This window comes from Nomia melanderi, chromosome 9, assembly GCF_051020985.1.
Source record: "Nomia melanderi isolate GNS246 chromosome 9, iyNomMela1, whole genome shotgun sequence".
Lineage (NCBI taxonomy): Eukaryota > Metazoa > Arthropoda > Insecta > Hymenoptera > Halictidae > Nomia > Nomia melanderi.
Window position 1 is genome coordinate 16979391 of NC_135007.1, and position 21086 is coordinate 17000476.

The 21086-nt window shown below is 32.6% G+C and overlaps 7 protein-coding genes across 14 annotated transcripts; 4 read left to right on the forward strand and 3 right to left on the reverse strand.

The window, feature by feature from the left end:
• Window positions 1–1524: 1524 nt before the first annotated feature.
• Window positions 1525–4685, forward strand: mre11 (double strand break repair nuclease mre11). Of its 2 annotated transcripts, none has more exons than XM_031989611.2 (11): window positions 1525–1879; window positions 2055–2226; window positions 2298–2434; window positions 2520–2710; window positions 2781–2985; window positions 3061–3400; window positions 3482–3632; window positions 3698–3861; window positions 3954–4077; window positions 4145–4411; window positions 4502–4679. In XM_031989611.2, the coding sequence occupies exons 1-11, from the start codon at window positions 1774–1776 to the stop codon at window positions 4589–4591; spliced, it is 1947 nt and encodes a 648-aa protein (XP_031845471.1). In that variant the 5' UTR covers window positions 1525–1773; the 3' UTR covers window positions 4592–4679. The 2 variants fall into 2 exon arrangements, with proteins under 2 accessions (XP_031845471.1, XP_031845472.1); XM_031989612.2 differs by lacking the exon at window positions 1525–1879 and adding an exon at window positions 1884–1950 and having other exon boundaries at window positions 4502–4685.
• A 3-nt stretch (window positions 4686–4688) lies between these two features.
• Window positions 4689–5994, forward strand: Rps14 (ribosomal protein S14). Its single transcript, XM_031989618.2, has 4 exons — window positions 4689–4845; window positions 5165–5315; window positions 5404–5491; window positions 5721–5994. The coding sequence occupies exons 2-4, from the start codon at window positions 5167–5169 to the stop codon at window positions 5937–5939; spliced, it is 456 nt and encodes a 151-aa protein (XP_031845478.1). The 5' UTR covers window positions 4689–4845; window positions 5165–5166; the 3' UTR covers window positions 5940–5994.
• On the reverse strand, window positions 5995–8636 carry DCTN4-p62 (dynactin subunit 4). Its single transcript, XM_031989614.2, has 9 exons — window positions 8388–8636; window positions 8241–8311; window positions 7958–8154; window positions 7745–7881; window positions 7499–7661; window positions 7239–7422; window positions 6973–7165; window positions 6676–6866; window positions 5995–6595 (listed from the first exon to the last, which is right to left on the reverse strand). The coding sequence occupies exons 1-9, from the start codon at window positions 8514–8516 to the stop codon at window positions 6373–6375; spliced, it is 1488 nt and encodes a 495-aa protein (XP_031845474.1). The 5' UTR covers window positions 8517–8636; the 3' UTR covers window positions 5995–6372.
• A 211-nt stretch (window positions 8637–8847) lies between these two features.
• LOC116432533 (complex I assembly factor ACAD9, mitochondrial) lies at window positions 8848–11021 on the forward strand. The gene has a single exon (XM_031989613.1). It carries the CDS (start codon window positions 8944–8946, stop codon window positions 10789–10791), a length of 1848 nt encoding a protein of 615 aa, XP_031845473.1. The 5' UTR covers window positions 8848–8943; the 3' UTR covers window positions 10792–11021.
• Window positions 11022–11196: 175 nt separating this feature from the next.
• On the reverse strand, window positions 11197–13638 carry trus (programmed cell death 2 like trus). Of its 2 annotated transcripts, XM_031989617.2 has the most exons (5): window positions 13411–13638; window positions 12847–13098; window positions 12106–12539; window positions 11584–12039; window positions 11197–11498 (listed from the first exon to the last, which is right to left on the reverse strand). In XM_031989617.2, the coding sequence occupies exons 2-5, from the start codon at window positions 12955–12957 to the stop codon at window positions 11234–11236; spliced, it is 1266 nt and encodes a 421-aa protein (XP_031845477.1). In that variant the 5' UTR covers window positions 12958–13098; window positions 13411–13638; the 3' UTR covers window positions 11197–11233. The 2 variants fall into 2 exon arrangements, with proteins under 2 accessions (XP_031845477.1, XP_031845476.1); XM_031989616.2 differs by lacking the exon at window positions 13411–13638 and having other exon boundaries at window positions 12847–13346.
• A 154-nt stretch (window positions 13639–13792) lies between these two features.
• Ubc6 (ubiquitin conjugating enzyme 6) lies at window positions 13793–17847 on the forward strand. 6 transcript variants are annotated; one of them, XM_031989301.2, is made up of 5 exons: window positions 13793–14322; window positions 15176–15256; window positions 15341–15545; window positions 17108–17297; window positions 17490–17847. In XM_031989301.2, exons 1-4 carry the CDS (start codon window positions 14279–14281, stop codon window positions 17261–17263), a joined length of 486 nt encoding a protein of 161 aa, XP_031845161.1. In that variant the 5' UTR covers window positions 13793–14278; the 3' UTR covers window positions 17264–17297; window positions 17490–17847. The 6 variants fall into 6 exon arrangements, with proteins under 6 accessions (XP_031845161.1, XP_031845160.1, XP_031845162.1 ...); XM_031989300.2 differs by having other exon boundaries at window positions 13807–14322; window positions 17108–17269; XM_031989306.2 differs by lacking the exon at window positions 13793–14322 and adding an exon at window positions 14448–14584 and having other exon boundaries at window positions 17108–17269.
• A 153-nt stretch (window positions 17848–18000) lies between these two features.
• Window positions 18001–20685, reverse strand: LOC116432426 (inhibitor of growth protein 2). Its single transcript, XM_031989299.2, has 3 exons — window positions 20302–20685; window positions 19694–19897; window positions 18001–19606 (listed from the first exon to the last, which is right to left on the reverse strand). The coding sequence occupies exons 1-3, from the start codon at window positions 20435–20437 to the stop codon at window positions 19029–19031; spliced, it is 918 nt and encodes a 305-aa protein (XP_031845159.1). The 5' UTR covers window positions 20438–20685; the 3' UTR covers window positions 18001–19028.
• Window positions 20686–21086: the final 401 nt, after the last annotated feature.

Sequence of the window (21086 nt, forward strand, 5' to 3'; positions counted from 1 at the left end):
AGCCGCGATAGGACAAGGGAAAACTCAAAAGGGAGAGAGTTGACGTCCGTGAGAGGCGAGGGACGGAGCACAAGGACCTTGGCGGGTCGACAGACCCACGTCAAGAACGTGCGACGACCCCGACCCCGCCAAGGGAGAGCAACCCCTATCTGTTCCTTACGTCTGCCACCCCGTATATTTCACTGTCCACCTTTCACACCTTGCGCCCACACAAATAATATTGAGATATAGATGTATGAATATACATGTGTACGTATACGTGTTTTGGGTAGTTGTGTGTTAATGCATTCGTATGTACGTATGTATATGTATGTGTATACGTATATATGTGTATATATGTATGTGTATATATATATATATATATATATGTATACATCCAGACACTTTTCCTGCTTACCTCACCCTCTCTAACCAGTTTACCGTTCCGTCACTGGTGTACTTCACACCCCTCCTCACCTTTTCTTTCACCAACTACTACTACTACTACTACTACCAGCACCACCGAACGAACAGTACCGAACCAGAACAGAATGGGGAGTAGTACACAAACATAGATTATATGTATACACGCATGCCACACATAGAACGGTGCACTCGACAACAGATTAGGACAGCTGAGCCACCAGTGCCCTATCAGTTTTATGTAAGAGACATTTCGCACTGTGTCCGCGGTACCTTCCGTGAAGGTTCAGCCCGACACGGGCACGCGAACGATTCGACTAACTTACGTCGGAATTACACACTACCACTGCACTAGCCGCCCGAAAAACTTGAGCTAGCCTACCCCATCGACGACAACAACAAATATGGCGAGCGAACCTCCGCCTGCGCCTTGCCGTTAAGACTGCCAACTGACCGCCAGGTGGCGATCGAAACGCTGTTACAACGACCCCCACTGTCGCCATATTCGTCGCTGCTTCGGATACTCTCGTACACCATGGAACATCATTTTCCATCCCACTCGCGGCTTCCGAGAAACACATTCCTATCTATTAATTGAAGCTCCGTGACGCAGACTGTAGCGCCACTCGCGCCGGGCTAATCTGGAAGCGATTGATTCCCTTCGATCTCTAATTTTCTGGATGCAATCGAATTTATTCGATTTATCAGGAGACGGTAATGCGAATACCATAGCGGCACTAAGGACGTATTGTTATGGAGAACTCTCGACTGTGCGTTAAGAGCGCTGTAGAATGTGCATGTTGGAATATTATTTTATCGTAATGTAATAATAGGTCTTTGGAATATGACATAGTTATATCTGATACCTCGTAAAGTATAATGTTCTGGAATTTCAAGGAAAATTCAGCAAGTCGATATAGAGAAATCACTGTATGACGTTTAAATGTTTTTAATAGATGTCGCTACTGGACCGATCGGTATGGTGATTATTCCTCTAGATTATGCTGAATTTAAACAACCTTGGAATTCATTTTTATGTATGTTTAATGTGAACTTTAGATATATATATATATATATTACCTGTATTATGCGTATTTCTAAAATGAGAGGGTTCTTCGTTTTCTGTTACTTTATTCTGTGACTGCATCGAACGTAGAAAGTACACTTTGATCAGAAACCAAAAGTTTTATAGTAGTAATTAAAGAACTACCAACATATGGTACATTCCCTATAAAGTATTGTAGCTAATTTCATAGATGTAAATTTAAAATTGTATTTGGATGTTTAAACGTCTTTCCGTGTACACAAGTTCTGAATTGAGTTAATTTTTGTTCAGTTTTTAAATAGATTTGTACATATTGTATTCGCAAAATGTCGTCCGAGCAAGGATGTAGCGAAAGTCTTAACCCGAATGATACGTTTAAAATTTTAGTTGCAACTGATATTCATCTTGGTTTTGATCACAATAAAAGAAGGGGTTAGTTTCTAATAAATACAAGTTCAATGTCCATAATTAATTGTTAGAGTTAAATCACTTTCCTTTCGAATGTATTGCTGCAGTGTATAACATTCTAATAAAATTTCTTAGTTCTTTCTAAGCACAGTATTGTGAAATATATTTAGATGTAGTAAAGATATTTCATTTATTTCAGGACAGGAAACTGCTGATAGTTTTATTACCTTTGAAGAAATACTTCATCTTGGCAAAGAGAATGAAGTAGATTTTATACTCCTTGGAGGAGATTTATTCCACGACACAAAGCCTTCACAAACTGCAATATTAAAATGCATGGAATTATTGAGAAAATACTGTTTAGGTCCTAGGTTAGCAAAATATCTTTATATGAGTGTGAATTTCATATATAAAGAAATTTTAATTATTACCTTTTCATTAGAGAAATCAAGGTAGAATTTTTAACTGATCCTGAAGTTGCATTCAAACATTGTGCTCACAAAATTGTAAACTATGAGGATCCAAACTTAAATATTAGCATGCCAATATTTTCCATTCATGGAAACCATGATGACCCAAGTAAAAGATATTTAACAGCAAATATATATCAAGCATGCCTTCTTATTATTGTTTTTCTTATTGGTAATTAATATTGTAACTTTAGGTTTTGGGGCAGTTGGATCAATGGATTTATTATCGGCATCTGGTTTTGTAAATTATTTTGGAAAATGGACAAGTCTTTCTAAAATTACTATTCCTCCATTAATATTGAAAAAGGGTGAAAACTATATTGCACTTTACGGCTTAAGTTACATAAATGATCAAAGACTGTCACGGTTGTTGAGAGATTATAAGGTAAAATCATGAAATATGTATATGTATCAGAATACTTCCCTTACATAATGTGAATAATTTTTCTGCATAGGTTGATATGTTACGTCCAAACGACATACCAGAATGTTTTAATATACTTGTTCTACACCAAAATCGTGCCCAACACAACGAATATGGACACATTCCACAAAACCAACTTCCAAACTTTCTTAATCTTATCATATGGGGTCATGAACACGAATGTCGTATTACTCCAGAATTTATCAATGAAACTGAATATTTCATTTCTCAACCTGGTATACTTTGAAGATTTGTAGTCTGTTACAATACCTAAAAGTTGTCGACCTTTTTCTTAAAGCATGTAATTATAGGTAGCTCTATTGCAACTTCATTGTCTGAAGGTGAGGCAAAACCTAAACACATTGGTCTATTGAGTATAAATGGTATGAAATTTAAGATGAAGAAACTAAGACTAGGAACTGTTAGACCTTTTGTATTCGACAATTTGATTCTGAGCGACGAGGATATACAAAAAGATTATAACATGTCACTCTCTGAATCTGTGTACAATTTTGTTGATAATCACATAGAAAATGTGTTAATACCAAAAGCTGCAGAACAATTATCAGGTCATATAATGCAACCTGTACAGCCTTTACTTAGATTGAGGATATTTCACACCAAAGATGAAGAAGTATTTGATACGAATAAGTAAGATTATATTAGTATATTAGTGATTATGAGTAATGAACGTAAATAATTGCTGTTATCACATAAAACAACTCATTTCAGATTGGGACTGAAATATTGCGAAGAAGTTGCTAATCCCATGGAAATGATTGTATTTCGTAAAGATAAAAATATTCATAAGAAATCTAAATCTAGTTTTAGCAATATTGATGATAATATTAACGACATGGTTGAAGTTTTCGGCTGTATTGATGTAAATAATAATTTAATTGTTGTGCTACAACTTCAAATATAAAATTTTGTTCATTTTTTAATTAGGAGAATGCAGATTGGAACAAAAGTGTTCAAGAAGGATTAAAAAAGCATTTCAGTTTAGAAGAAAATAAAGATCTTCTAACGGTACTAACAGTGAATGGTTTAAATGAAGCATTAAGCCGATTTGTCGATAAGCACGATACTGATGCCTTTAAAGAAATAGTCAGGTACAATATTTGAGTTGAAATATTTTGAAATACTGTTTCATATTTCTAAACTTGATTACATTAGTATATTACTATTTATTTTTCCTGTTCAGGCATCAGATGAAGAAAACCATTGCACATTTAGAAACTTGCGAAGTTGATACCAATGAAAGTATCGCTAATGAAATAAAAAATTATCGAGACAAAAGAATAGAAAATGACCAAGAAGACATAGAGGTATGTACATCAAACAAATTTTATTATAAGGTAATAATACGGTGTTAAATCATGTATTATTTTATAGATACAGCAATTATTGAATAATAAAACAACAAAGAAAACTTCTGATAGCGACCAATCCAAAGATATCGAAACACTTGATAGCAGTGGAAATGAAGAAACAGATAATGTTCCTACTACCAAAGGTAGGGGTAGAGGTAAAGGAACAGTAGGTAGAGGAAAGGGATCACGAGGAGGTACTCGTGGTAAAGGTAAAGAAAGCGCTAAAAGTGCTCTTGACATGGCAATTACTAAACGTTCATCTAAAACTACAGTGCAAACAAAGAAACAGGTACATTGTAAAATCATATTGAGTAATTTATAATGTATATGTTAATTTTGACTTACATAACAATTATATTATTGTGTCATTTGTTAATAGGATCAAACAACATTACAAAGTTACATGAGTACATCAAATAAAAATAAAATTCCTCCACATAAAGTTTTTGTAATAGATGATTCTGATTAACATATTTCTTGAATAACTACATCTTTGAGAAAGTCAATTATACTGTATATTGAAATAAATATTTATTTTTATTAAAACAAAGTATTTGTTTTATTACCAAATAAAAGAAAGTTTTGATATATTTTGAAAAGAAAGAAAGACGCAACTTATATTTCGATCTTCGATACTATCGAAATCTAACTCGACAACCGCGCACCGGAAGATACCTCCTTTTCGACTTCCTGCTATAGTCGCGTTGTGTTGGGGAGTGATCAGTAAGTTTAATTTGCGGATATTCTATCAGAAAACTTAATGTTATGTGAAAAATAATAAATTATATAAACAGAGGAAGCACATTTACATACGTCTATATTAAAATATGTATCTATTTACCATTAAATATTGGGATGCAATTGGATGAAATTTACGTCACGAAAATCTTGTGCATTCTAGACGCTATGTGTCAAGACATAACCTAAAATTAAATCCACATTGTTTATATTTATTGATTTCAATGGGATAAATAATTGAATTGAAAAGTTATCGCTATAAGAGTATGTATTGAATTAAATAGTTCAATAATATTTTTAACAGAAATGCCGCCAAAAAGGGGAAAGGTACAAAAAGAAGAAGTTCAGGTCTCTCTTGGACCCCAACTTCGTGAAGGCGAAGTTGTTTTCGGTGTTGCTCACATTTTTGCGAGTTTCAATGATACCTTTGTTCACGTAACCGATCTTTCGGGCAGGTAAGTTTAGAAATAATGTTTGATGTTACCTCTTTTCTTCTATTTAATACTATACAAATACTATTTCATCTACCAATATTTGTCATAGAGAAACCATTGCCAGAGTTACTGGTGGAATGAAAGTTAAAGCAGATCGTGATGAAGCTTCTCCATATGCTGCTATGCTTGCTGCTCAGGTAAATTATTTTTACTTACGAAACAATACATGTCAATCTATCCACATCCAGGCAGCACCTAGATGCATATTCCTTAGTCATAGGTGCGTTCATGTATGTGGAATATTAAATTTCTTCCTTCCGATGGAAATGAGATTATACAAGTCACATTTCTTTACCTGGAAGAGTACATTATGCAACAAAAATTGTATACATGGATACAATGTAATAATGTTTTTATTATTAACAGGATGTAGCAGAGAAATGTAAATCCCTTGGAATCACAGCACTTCACATTAAATTAAGAGCTACAGGAGGAAATAAAACAAAGACACCTGGTCCTGGTGCACAATCAGCTTTGCGAGCACTCGCACGTTCTAGCATGAAAATTGGTCGTATTGAAGATGTTACACCAATTCCATCTGATTCTACACGTAGAAAGGGTGGTCGCCGTGGACGCAGATTGTAAATTGTGGTTCTATGCGTGGTTTATTATCTTTCAAAAATAAATATTTAAAAAAGGATTATTGTATTATATTATTTTATTCTCTTAATCTATACAAATAATAGTTCAGTTCGTCTTTATGCAATAAACACATCTTTCATTGAAGAAGAAGGAAGAAAATAAATTTCATTTTTTTGTAAATAAATAAATATGCATAGGTACATGTACCAGTTTAACTTATCACTTCTTCTTCTTCTTGATAGTGCACTTTATTCCCAATAAAATATTCAGTATTTATTTTATTTAAAACATGTTAAAAAAAATTGAAGAATACATTAACGTTATTTATGAAATTAATATAAATTAGTTAATTATTTTACTATCTTTAAATGATATAATATGGAATAATTTATTATGTAATAGTTTGTATTCGTAGAAATTAGACTTTTAACAAGCATTAAGCATTGCCAACAATGTTACCCACAGTGAGATACAGTTTCACTTTCAGATCAAATTTTTTAGGTGTTGTATGTTCTAGTTTTGCAAATGTATTTACATATCCATAGTTCATGACAAATGCAATAATGATTGATTGATTTTCTTTACTTTCCTTCAAATCCTCGTGTGGAATTACATGAAGTTTTATCACTGCTTTATTTCCCTTACGCCAAACTACAAGCCTTGGCAGAAAAATAAAATTTGTAAAATTTTCAAGAAACGCAATAATAACAGTCAGAAATTAAAATAATGAAATGCATACTTAGGATCATCTTGAAAATTATGAGTGTCGCCTGTATCGTCGTATTCAGCAGCATCATCTCTAGGTGGAAGTATAAAAAAAGTTTGAGGCAGAAGTACGTCTGCATTTGGATTAACTTTTATAGATCTAATTTCTTCTGCTATAGGTATTTGTCGTACAATAAGAGGCAATAAGTTTGGAGATTCTGAATCCTATAATAGAAATTAAAATAATTTTTAAACACTGACTTAGATATCTCTAGGTCTACTTATTTTTGTTGCTTGCAGTACTCCCTACTAAAATGAACAAAGTGTTTACTTGTTGTACATTTTCCTGTTTCGCATCTTCTTTTTCACTGGTAGTATCTACTGGAGTCATGGATGTATTTAATGGTAGCAACATCACTTCAGTTTGATGTTGTGTTGGATTACAAAATTTCAGAAGTAGTTCACTTGTTTTACCTGGTCGAAGTGGTTCACAAGTAACAATTCTTACCTCTGGTACATGATAACTAGAACAAAAATATAATACATATATGAAATAATTAAATGAAAAAAGATATACAACGTATACCATGAACTTACAATGCAGCAAGCTGAATCTTGAATTTTGTAGACTGTGGACAAAGCTCTGGCTTATTAACACTGTGCTCGCATGCTCGGCAACGTTGCGAACTTCTGACTAAATATTTTCTACGCTGCGGACGCAATTCATTTACATTCTCAGCCTGTACTTCTAAATGTTGTAATCTCTGTTCCAATGTGGTAACTATTTAAAAATATCATTTAGTTAGGGCATTGATAAATTTTATAATGATATTATTTTACTTCAAATAACCACTTACTCTTGGTTACATCCACTGGAGCTGTAAAAATATCTGCTGGTAGTTCTTCTACCTCTTCACTGGCAACAGATGGTGGAGGTTGATCACTTGATTGGTCCTTAGTTGGAGTGTATGAAGGATAACCAATCCGTTTGCGTACTAAAGATGTTATAGTGAACATGCCCTAAAATTAAATAAAAAGTTAAATATATACTTTTAATTAAAAAAAAAACATAATTTAGAATGAAGGTGATTTGAATACTTTACAAGCACATAAGGACGCTTTGGCCGGAATTTCTTTTCACATTGTTGCTTCTCTATGGAAGCCAATATTTTATGATAATCAATTAAAGCATTAATTCGACTTATATGAGGATTTTCCTGTTCAGGCCAACCTCCAGTTGCTAAATAAAACATTTATCTTTTAATAATTTAATATTATCATACATTATTATTAAAACATTCTTTTTCATTACATACCAACAGATTGATCTGGAATACCAGCATCCCTCGAAGTCCATCTACATAATGAACAGAACAAATAATAAAATTTCTTTGGTGTTGTTTTCACATCTTTGGATTCTTCTCCTTCGGGAGGTGCTGTCTTAAAAGGTACATGTCCTGCTCTTGTGGACAAAGTATGAAAACAACAGGGACATTCAAAGCAATTTGAACACCTGACAACATATTATTTAAATTAATATAAAATTCAATGACATCTTTATATTCGACAGTACACGGTTAAGTAAATAATTCAAATTACTTATTTTTCTGAAGACGTGCCTCTGCAGATGGATAATTTTCCATACAATTAGGACAATAATGTGTATCAATCTATTGATGAAAACAGTTGCATATTAAAAGATTAAGCCGCTAGGACAAAAACAAAACGATTTTGCAATATAACTACCTCTTGACAGACACAATAACCGCAACGAGTTTTCGAACAGTATCTACAGAAATACGTTTTCGATATTGGTTTCAAAGATCCACAGTCACACACATAACGCACGTAATCGGGCTGACTTAAATATGACATGATTGTAGGCTAAATTTCAATTTTACTTTCGTGAAATATATGATACTATTTCTGAAGTGACACTTCGTCTTCTACACTTCTTTCAGGCCATCTTTAATTATTTAACATTTCAGTATGTGCATAAACTTACTTAAGCCAAATTCAAAGTCCCTACATTAAACAACAGATTTAGTAATTAAATTATTTCTAATACCTTTTTATGTAAAAATATATTCTCAATATAACGCTTAATTAATATTTTCGAATAGATTAAAAGTATTTTAGAAAACATGAATATTTAAATTTTACAAATATTTTGTACCCTATATGATGATGAACTTATATGCAGAGTTATCGTATCAAAGTTGGTATCATCAATACTTTATCGATGAGCGTGTGTTTTTATTCTTAGTTTAAATACTCCAAATATTATTTAGTGTGGTTAAAAATGTTTGCGCGGAGGTCGTTAAAGTTGAAAAACGTCTTCGATATAAGAAGAAATTTTAGTAGCGAAGCACAGCCATTGACATCAGTGAATTTGTTTCGTTTTTCGGAAAAAAGAGAAAAACTACCACAAAGACCAGCTTTTCTAAAGCATATTTTAATAACAGACTTTGATTCACAATCTGTTACTCTCCCTGATGTTCAACCTATCGACAGATATAATGAATTTGAAACTTGGTTAACGCAGATCAACAGTTGTATTCAGAATTTCCAACAAAATCCGACACTCGGAAGAAAAGAATTATTATCAGACCTTCGTGATCTCGATGTATTTAAAGCATATATTGATGAAAAATATGAAGGTTTAGATCTGTTAGAAACGGAGTCGTTGAAGCTTACAGAAACGCTTAGTACATTACCTTGGTTAGGTACATACGTAGTACAAAATCTCATGTTACCTGTTCAAATAATTTCAAAGTATGGGTCTGACAGTCAGAAAGAGAAATACTTTCCAAGGATTATAAGTGGTGAAATTGTTCCTACGATATGCCTCAAAGAACAGAACAATGGTACCAATATTAATCATAATAAGATGTATGCAGTGCCAAATGATCAAGAATCATGGTCTTTAAATGGACAAAAATCATTTGTTTACAATGGAATGAATGCTAATCTGTTTTTAGTATTTGCAAAGACTGACCCAACATACACCTTAAATCTTAATACTGTATCTCTTTTCTTGGTTGAAGGTAATTCTAATGGAATGACTTGTACACAAACATGTGAAATAGTTGGGCGCCATGAAATGCCAGTATTTTCAATTCATTTTGAAAATACCATCGTACCCAGCACAAACATTGTTGGCGAGCCAAATCAGGCATTCAATATTATGATGGATTTATTAAAACCTGGAAATCAGAATATAGCTGGACAGTCTATAGCCATTTTAACAAAGTTTATGAAACATTTAATACCAGACATTCTGGAAATGAAGCATTTTGATAGGGATTTCTATAAATTTGATATTGTGAAAACTGCTTTGGCTGACATAACTTATGCATTATATACCATGGAAAGCATGGCTTACCTAACAAGCAAGTTAACAGATTTTTATGAAAATCAAGATGTTGAACTTGAAAGAATTATTACAGAAATGTATTGTGCAAATAAGTGTTTAAGTTCCATTCAGTCTGCATTACAACTAATGGGTGCAAAAATTTATTTGAATAAGAGTATTTATTTAGATGCGTATCATAGTGCTTTGGCTTTAACAACACTCGATACAAATAATTTAGATGGACAAATTTATGTAGCAACATCTCTCGTAAAACATATAGGTGGTAGTGTGTATGATGACATATACAAATTAAGGAATCAACACAAGCATCCATTCTTTAGTATAATGAAACGTTGTGTAAATGTATTCTATGAGGCATCAGTAGATATAAAATGTTTTCATCCATCATTGGAAATTCCAGTTGGTTATATAGCAGGCTCTATCGTCAAAATGAGGACGACTATTTTTGAGACACTGCAACGCCATGGAACAAAGATTAATGATAATTACTCAGAACTTCTTCGAATAAGTAAAATGATTCTAGAAATATATTCAATGGTTGCTAATGTATCACGTGTATCAAGATCATACACTGCTGGTCAAAAAAATTCAAATATTGAACTAAATATGGTACTGTCTATGACGCATCGTTCACATGAAAGAATTACTAAGTTTGGTACTGAGATTGACCAAGATTGCATACTAAACGGTGATGAATTTAAGAAAAATGTTGCGCATTTAATATATAATGAACGCACGTATCCAATGGAACATCCTACACATAGGGTATATTGAACACTAGTCGTTTTAAGTTACTTTATTGTAATTTTTAAATAATGACTTGTAATTATAAATTAGCATTTCTAAAAATAATGTAAGGATATACATAAATTTGTATTCTTACCTATAAATATGGTAAAGTGAATAGAAACAGCAAGAGAACTATGTAAAGATATTATCATTAAGATTTCTGTATTTATGTATGAATAGCAATGTACAGTTATTAAATAAAATAATAACTCTTATTTCGACTGTCCTATTTTAATCTTTTAGAATAATATTACTAGTAAATTTCATACCAGGAATTAGAATTTCATTCTTATGCACCATTCTTTACTAGGAATGTTGAAGTGTACACAAAAAGGTGGACGGTATTTTGCTACCAAAAGAATGTAATCAGAATTTTCCTAAAATCAAAAGTTTAAACTTCTATTAAATTTATTTGATCGTTCTATCACTATAATCTTTCTGCTTGAACAATAACATGCTCTTCTCTGTATAAATCCGTTGCAGACCAGCAACTTCTAAGACATGTGTATACTAAAACAGTTCCAAATTCTATTTGGAAATTTTTTTCTGTATGTGGCTGAAGTATTAATTTGGAAATTAATGTAGATAAAATTTGGACTTCAAAAATCATTTCACCACCGCAATGGCGACATTTTCCCACGCATCCGCTAATAGGATACAGCAGCAAAGGTGCAGAATTATCTCGTGAGTATCTGAAACATAAAATAATAAACTGATTAGACACTATGGTAGTTAATATAAGATTATAAAAATATTGTTTGAAATAAGATGAAATACCGTAAGAGCTGTCCTGGATTTTTTTGTATTTGAGAGATAAAGTTATGGAACATTTCATCTCCATGCATAGGAATACCCTTCTCATATTTTTCTATGTCAGTTTCCATTATTTTCTCTTCTATTGAATCTGCTGTAGGTTTTGTTGATAAATCTGGATTTTTATACTGATATTTCAGTAACAGATCACAAACATGTTGTGGTATATCTGCGCTATAATCTTCTTCTTCCACCGAAAGGAATATTTCAGTGAATGAAAAGTTTGTTTCAGTGTTTGATTCTAATAATATTGGAAATGGAGTTACTTCGCGTAATAAACCGACTAGATCACGTTGAGGCTGAGTCGGAGTATCTATACAAACAACTTCACTTTCTTCTCCATCAATTTCAGCAGATGCTTGAGGTGAATCCAATCTACCTACAGCTCCTATTCCAACTGGAGACTCTACACTCGCTGGACTAAAACAAATTACATATGAATTAACTCATAATTATTTTGACAAATCATTTTTAATTTATATCTACCTGTTTGCATTAGGATCATCTACATGTAGCGCAGAGAGTTCTTCCCTTATATTCTGTTCTACTTCCCTTTGCAGAGAAAAGTTAAACTCTATCGCATTATTCGACAATAAATTATTCCCATTTTGTTCAGAGGCATTGTCATTGAAAGTATCACCCCAGTCATCTGCATCCGACAACCATGATGTTGTAGATGGTACATTTACACTACTAGTATCTATTGCATTTGTTTGACATTCATCCGCTAAAACTTGAACCCTCAGGCAGGTCCAACTTTCATTTTGATTCCAACAATTTGGATTTATACAGGCAAAAATATAAAGTGTCCTATGATACTTAGAATTATCTAATGGAACATACAGTTGCAAGACCAACAGTTGACGTAATCCACACAGTCTGCATTGCGGTAATGACAGAGTATTTTTGTCATAACAGTTCTATGGAAAATTAAATCCATTTAATTAAATGTTTGTTAAACGTTTATTAATGTTGACATAAATGCAAATGATTGTAAACTGAAATGATTATATTTTTTTGCAAACAAACAATTCGATGTCAGCAACGAAGTTACTGTTGATTTTTACATTTGTGATATACAGACATATGTACAGACTTTTACAGCTGATTACATATTGCACTAGAGTACAGAAGACATTGTTTGAAAAATGGAAAATAATGTAGTTGTAATTTGAAAATTGTCACAAGTCGGATAAAAATATTTTTGAATGTTGATCAATTACTTACTGGAAATCCGCCGATCTTATTTGTCATAAAATTAATACTCGACCGGTGTTTGTCAGTAACATATTCATCTTCGTATCCCAGGTACACTTTCGTCCGATTATCACAAGCCATTAAAGCCGTATAAAATTCTCTTTGTTCATTGGAAGACTCAATAGGATAAGGAATACTTGAATTCCTGATACAACGTTGTATTCAACGGTGGACAGCTGACACGCATCGGTATCGGTTCACGCGTGCGCTTTTAAGAGTATCCTGTTCCATTATCGATTTTTGAATACTTTATGTATAAGCAAATATTACGTAAAAAAAAAGCAGGAAATGTTCTTTTCACGATGTACTCGTGACAAATGCAATTCTGCACGCATCGTGAATTCCTGCAGTCGAATAAAATTACATTGAACTATTTGTTTTTATAATTAGAACACGTGATTATTTCGCGAGGGTTCGCAATTCGTAATTTCCAGAATGGCAGTCCGCATTCGATAAACATTGCAACCAGTAGCGTTTCCTCATTTTCTTAACAATCAAAATCCCTAGAAACGCTGTGGAAACTTAAAGTCTTACCTTTATCAAAAGTATCGTTAAAATGTTGCGTCAAAGGAATGATTCTTTTCAAATGAAATTGCGTCTGAATAGTTCGATCGAGGTGTATTTTAAACAATTTCGATATAAAAGTCAACAACGCGATCCGTCGAAAATGAAAACCGTGCTTAGGTCGCACAAGTTTTTGGATTGGTCGTGAGCTGCGATTGGTGTTTTTTTTTTGTTTTTCAAATGGACACGATTGGACAATGCCTCGTGATAAGAATCAATGAGCACAGTGCATTTCGTTTCTCGAGACCCATTATTCTCATTCTTGAGCACGTCTGTTTTAAGTCCCCCGATGACCGTTTGAAATTGAAACAACAAACACAGGATAGCCAGTAACTATTGGCTGGGTTGTCCGATTTTAGTTTGTGACGTCATGCGCAAAACAGTTCGTTCCTTATCCCCTCCGTATATCTATCCAGCTGTCCGTGGTTTGGCAGTCCGGTGAACGAATTTCTCAGGGTGATCGTTACGTAGGTTTTTCTCATGCTGGTGGCCTTTTTCTCGCGAGCAAGGGGCGAGTGAAAATCCAAGGTGTCGGACTATCGATACGCGGTCGAGTGCCAATCGGGAACCTGTTGGGTAGAACTAATTTTGAACAACCTTATAACGGTATTGTACGGATAGGGTGGCCTTCGGACTGACAAAAGGCAAAGACGTACGCAACAGAAACAACTGGCGTTCTCGTATATGCGACGAGGTCGTCGGAGCAACCGTCGCGCGGGTCTGTGATTACATATTTATTCAAGTATAGGAATTAACGTAAGGTGTGCACGGTCGACCGGAACGTTCTGGAATTCATCCGAATCAAACGATTTGGGAGCGACGAGCCCATTTGTGAGGGATGTCTACCCCCGCAAGAAGGAGACTAATGAGAGATTTTAAGAGGTACCGTGACTATCTTAACATTCCCGTGTCATCGCTTTCGCGGTGTCATGTACCGCCATTGCAAATGGAATTTCGTATTCATCACTTTCCTTCTCGTAACCTTTCTACGCACGATCGGATCCTCTGACGGGAGGAGAAACAGAATTATGAGGGTTACACACGACTCAATGAACGTCATTGTAGCCCGTCTCGCGAAAAGTTATTATTAGGAACCCGCGAACATTTACTGCGTTTCATTTGTATTACCATCCAAGAGATTTCGGTAGTTAATAGAGGAAACGTTCCCGTCTAGAATTTCCACGATGTTTATAGATAGTCGCGCTACGGCTCACGAGCAACCATGGTTTTGTTTATGTTGTGACTCTCATCTAATTGATTCCGATTAATATCCGATTGACCCGTAGTAACCTTTTTTTAACGTAAATAAACAGACATTTTCACGAAAGCAATATGCTTTGCTAGTATTTTTCACGGTGTTCTCGGTTATAAGCGATAAACATTATTTGTTTCAAGTTATCTGGATCCCTGTGATTTATTTTTATAAAGCGTGCGCGGTTCTATGCATTTCTATGCAACTGTTTCTCTTTCCTGTAGCAGCAACAAGTAGATATGTAAAAATATTCTAAGAATATGCTAATATACATACAACATTATCTATAAAAAATGCTTTATATAAAAAGACATTGACATGACATTGAGATTGGCAGGAAACCCGCCACATTTCCGCGGAAGATTCTTTTAAATATAAAATTGCACTTTATAGTATGCTATTAAAGACATATCGAGAATCATGTTACTTTGAGAAACATTTCTATTTACCAAGCTATTTATAATGAAATATTTATTTGTTTAGATTACAAGAAGATCCACCCACTGGAGTATCGGGAGCACCTACAGACAATAATATTATGATATGGAATGCAGTTATATTTGGGTGAGCTTAAAGGAACAAATATAATGTTGTTTAGGTACAATGCATTTACATTTCTTTTTTCTTCAATGTGATTACTTTTTTCAGACCACACGACACTCCATTCGAAGATGGTACCTTCAAACTTATAATAGAATTTACAGAAGAATATCCAAATAAACCACCTACAGTCAGATTTGTTAGTAAGATGTTTCATCCCAACGTGTACGCCGATGGAGGCATTTGTCTTGACATACTGCAAAACCGTTGGAGCCCTACCTATGATGTCTCTGCCATCTTAACATCCATACAGGTATTGTAAATGCACAGTAATTTATTTTACTTCATAGTACGACACATCAGATCCAGGTGCTTCATAGAATTTGTATTCCCTTCTCACTGAATCCTCGTTGTTGCACATGTTCATGATAAATACATATTGTGCGTTGAGTTCAATACGAGCTGATCATTATTCGGCTTGCAACAGTAAGTATAAGACAATAAAAAAATAACCCATAATCGATAATTAAAGTTTTATTTCTTTCCTTTTATGTTATTTTATTTTTAGTTCTACAATACTATGTTAAGTTTGTGTTAAGAAGCTGCAGATATGATTTGCATGGCAGTTACTAAATGTAAAGAAAAGAATTGAAAAAGAAAATGAAATGTGTACACTATTAAACTAGTGCGTGCTTAATTATTTTTTTTATTTCATGCGAAATATATTAGTCATGTATTTGTTAAAGCGTACAATTGTATCTACATCTGTCACATTTTTCACAAAAAGAACCATAAAGATTCGTAAGTTTTTGTCTTAACAGCGGTTGCAATTCAGCAAAGTCTGATTCATTGAATTCAAAATTATTTGCATACACATATATGTATGTACATATGATATTAGCGTAAAATTGTGCTTGTAATTCGTTTACCTGACCATAACTGTATTTCTAATCGCCAATACCAATTAAAAATATCATCTACTTACAAATTATGGCCATGCATCATTACAAACAAAAAGAAAGAAAAAAGAGATATTAAAAATATTGTATAATGAGCACGACTTATGTGGTTGCAGTCGCTGTTAAGTGACCCGAACCCGAATTCACCTGCCAACTCAATGGCAGCACAACTGTACAAAGAGAACCGACGCGAGTACGAGAAGCGAGTGAAGACTTGTGTGGAGCAGAGTTTTGTGGATTAGTCGCAGGCTGTTGCAGCATTAATCAGCCACCTACAGCCATCAGATACAGTGGAGAACGTGCAGCCTTATCGAGGAGCTAACGCTAAAATATTTAGCATGTTTCTTCCTAAAGCTCTATTGAACTACCACGATGTGCAACATTAGACCGAATTTTTACAATGTTGAATAATAAATTATTATAAAATTGTGTATTTATTTATTTCGATACTTGATAACACGAAATTAGAGATTACTATTAAACGTTAGAAGATAATTAATACTTGGCGCTTTTGTTCGTGTGCTATGAAGCATCGTCTTTCACGTGCACAGAACTGTATTTTCAATTAAATTTTAGTACTTCATATAGTATATAAATTCACTTATTTTGTGTAATGTAATAAATATATATATACATATATGTATATATTTATATGTATATATATGTATATATTCACACGTACATATATATATATATATTATACAAACGTGAACATATATGTATATATATACATATACACGGCAGCCACAGAACACATACACACACACACACATACACACACAATAAATGCATAATTCCTCTTTATAATCTAATGGTTTTTTTTAACCTTTTATTGTTGTTTCGACATTTCAAATAAATTAATTATTATAACACTGTATGTTGTAAATATTCAAAATCTATAAAATATTTGTTGCAGTCCCTTTTGGATGAACCAAATCCAAACTCACCAGCCAATTCTTTAGCAGCACAATTATATCAAGAAAATAAACGGGAATATGAGAAGAGAGTAGCTACTGTTGTTGAACAGTCTTGGTTGAATTTCCAAGAAAGTCACACAGAAGACCCTCGCTGACATTAAGTATGATTTGTACTGGATTTCATGAAATGTATTTGATACAGTTTTTTATATCATTTTCACGAATATATGGCCTAAAATACTTCTTGCACCGCTAAATCTGTACATTAAATGTTCTATTGTTCTACAGATAACTATTTTTTTTTGCGTATCTTTTGATCACAAAATCTGGTTTTTTTGCCGAAATATAAAAACATTTATTTACTTTTTGAATATGTTTCAGATACATAAAAATGTAAAGCATTGGAGTGATGTGGAATCACACTGTGAACTTATGTGATCTTTACCTATAAGTATAAATATGATGTGTATGGTTTTGCTCATTACAATTAGATTTTAGGCATCCATATAAAGTAACATTAAAAGGAAAATATGCGTATACATACTTAATTATAAAAAGACCACTATGAAATAAGTTTAAGACAGATCAAACACTGAGATATTAATAGCTTACTTATATGTTCTACAAAGTAATCTGTTGTGAAGTAGCTTGCCTTTTTTGTGCACAGAAAGTAAAAATGTTAGTGTATAAATAATATAGTACATACAGTAAAAAATGATAATAAACTTTGTCAGAGGAATTCTATTGAATATTTGTCATTACCTAAAAAAGTTGAAATAATAATATGTAAGTAAAATAAGATAACAGCATGTACTTAGGGACTTGTTAATAGCACAGGATGGGAAGATGTGAAGAAAAATCAAAATCTATGACATCATAACAAGCAATAAGATTAATGAAAACATTAAATTTATTTCTTAAAAACATGTTTCATAAAAAATTTTCTTACAACTGTGCAAAACTCAAATTGCTTTTATAAAACAATTCAGTTTTATATACAGTTTAAGTTTAAATTCGGCTACAAAAGAATAGCTTGTCAAACACAGTATATATTATATGTACGGATTAGAATTTGTATTTTTAAAAATACACTTTTCTATATACAAAATAAATTTTTTCATTGATAAAAGAGAATGTACATAAAATGAAATTAAATATTCGAGTGTTGCACAGAGATTCAGTAACTTTCATTTATACACATTATGTATGTTTTATATCAAATACATGATAATCACTTACAGTGAATCTGTAACTATATTTTCTATACAATTATACATTTTACAAATAATACAATAGAATTCTACCAATGTTACTTAACGCGTATTGATATAGTAATAATTCTGTAATAAAATCATATGCATTACAGTTGTACAGATTTAAAAAATTATTAGTCTTAAAATTAATCTATTTTATTTATGACAATTTACACTACAAAATATTATTTCTGTTCTTTAATACTGCTATTATGTTTGAAAATTTGAATGTATACAATAGTCAATTGCAAAATCTAATTCTTTTAAAACATGTACAGGCTAAGGAAGTTCTTTAAACTCTCAACAAAATTTAAATGAATTTTAAAATATGTGCAGCAGTAATCAAAAGATACTTGTTTCACTCTTATTCGATAAATTCAGTCACGATATTTACAATAGAGAGTATTATACAAATATAATTTATCTTCTACTGTGAATAATTATTCGATAGTTCACACACATATTTATATATTAAAATACTTAAGGAACCAAACAAGTTCAGCCATTTTATCATAAGACTATTATTTCTTTCCTTAATTACCGGAAGTTAAACAATATATTTCATAAGACATTAAAATTGTACTTAAAATTATAATGTACCGCTTAAAGTTTTCTTTAGCTTTAATTAAGTCTTCCAAAGTTTAAATTGCTCACCAACTTTTTCCTGCTACGATTTCTCTTCTTTTTCCTTATTATACCTTTCTAATTCTTTCAGAAATTGTGCTTTGGGCTTCATGACATTCGGTCTGTCTCCTCTACATTTCGGACAAAACCATTTACCTTTAGGTTTAGTACTTAACGAGACACATGAGAAATGGAACCATTCTATAGGACACAGGTCGTTATCACATAATATCATTTCACCGTATGATATTTGATCACAAAGACAATATGTTGGCTCATCTGGATCAATTGCAAGATCATCCTCTGGTGGTGGTGGAGTATCTTCACGATGCTGATTTTGCTGATTACCCTGTTTAGATTTTCTTTTCTTTTTCTTCCCAGCATTAGTAGTATTTGTCTTCTTTTGATTGCCATTATTTGCATTGGACAAAGAGTTCGAACGTGTTTCAGCCATTGTAATCATGTCCATTGCATTTGAAGATTCTACCAATGTTTCTGTTCTTGTTCTTCTAGCTCTCTTAGTTTGTCTCTCCGAATTATTAGCATTGCCAGAAGAGTTGGAATTAACATTAGCATTTGTTTCACGTGTCGATTCGCTACTCTCTTGTTCTTTTCCAAAATCTATAAATAAATTAAAGTGAAAAAGATATATAGCATTGTAAATATATATATATTATAAATAAAGTTTATGAAATCGAATGACTATACCAAGATTTCGATAATCTAAATCCAATTGTCTGGATTTGTTCTCTATGAGATCTTGTACTTGTTGCACAATTTGTAACTTTTCATCTCCTATTTCTTTTGCAGCAATTAATGCTTGTTGTACTCTTAACAATGCTCTCCTTCTGGCAGTCAAGTCTGTGTCATTCTTTAATGCTTCCTGCTGTTGATCTACTTCCCTTAGATATGCTATGTTAAATGAAAAAAAAAGAAATAATAACTTATAATTTTTTATTGAAATATATTATTAGCGGGAAACAGAGACAAATCAAATTCAAACGTAAATATCAAGCAATTTGCATAGTGAAATAGTATAACTTTACTTTGTAGTGATTATTTATTTCACGAATGTAAATTGTTAATATTATCTTATTTTCTTTCGTACTTTTACTATGTATTAGACTTTTAAAGCTTGTAGATCACACTTTGTTTGATTTTTACTGATTTTCAAGTCACAAAAGAGGAAATATTTCAAATACAAATTAACGAATGTACACAGACACACAAGCGTACACTAACCACACACGCATACATACACATTCACGAATACGCATATGGGATGCACTTTCTAAAAGTTTGTTAAGCTCAATTACTTTGACAAGTGGCGTCGAGTTCTCGAAGCCGGGAAACGTGTCTTTGTAGATCGTTTGGCAAATTCTCCACACAGTCCAAATAATTCTCAATGTAAGTTGCTGAATATAAAGCCTCGACTACAGCTTGGTTTAACATGTTCGTTCTCTTACGAATTCTCTTCACCAGTTAAAAAATATAAAAACAATCCGTCCGTGAGTAAAATCTTCAGTATTGTTGTATCAACTTTTCCAACTTTTCGCACCATTTATGCAGATATGTGTGATCAATTAATTGACAACTACACCAATCTGGATCAATTGAATTGTAGGAAACCCAGGTAAACTGTTGTGAGACTCTTTTCAGATACTCCATCTGTATTTGTCATTAGAGTCAAAGATGGCGGACGAGCACCTAGCTCAAATTTCGCAAATTTCTTTCATCAAAACATGATATAAACACCGTGTAAATAACATGTTTTTTCTCTTCAAAATTTTTTAGATAGCCGTATCTGTGAAATACTTCAAAATTTCCTGCTTACGTATATAAATAATAATTTTTTTTTTTAAACATTTACAACGAGCGTACATCACAAGATCGAAAATTCTGAAATCATTATTTCAATTATTCTTTGACGATCTCGAATTGACTGTTCCTATTAATTGTTATAATTGTATATTTCAGTAAATTTTTACATGAGCGATGGGCACAAACTATCGGCATGAAATAAGCTTAATCGTAGTTATTTCAATTTTATACAGATTTAATATTACTTGACAGTTCCAAAGATAAACGACAATTTGTAATA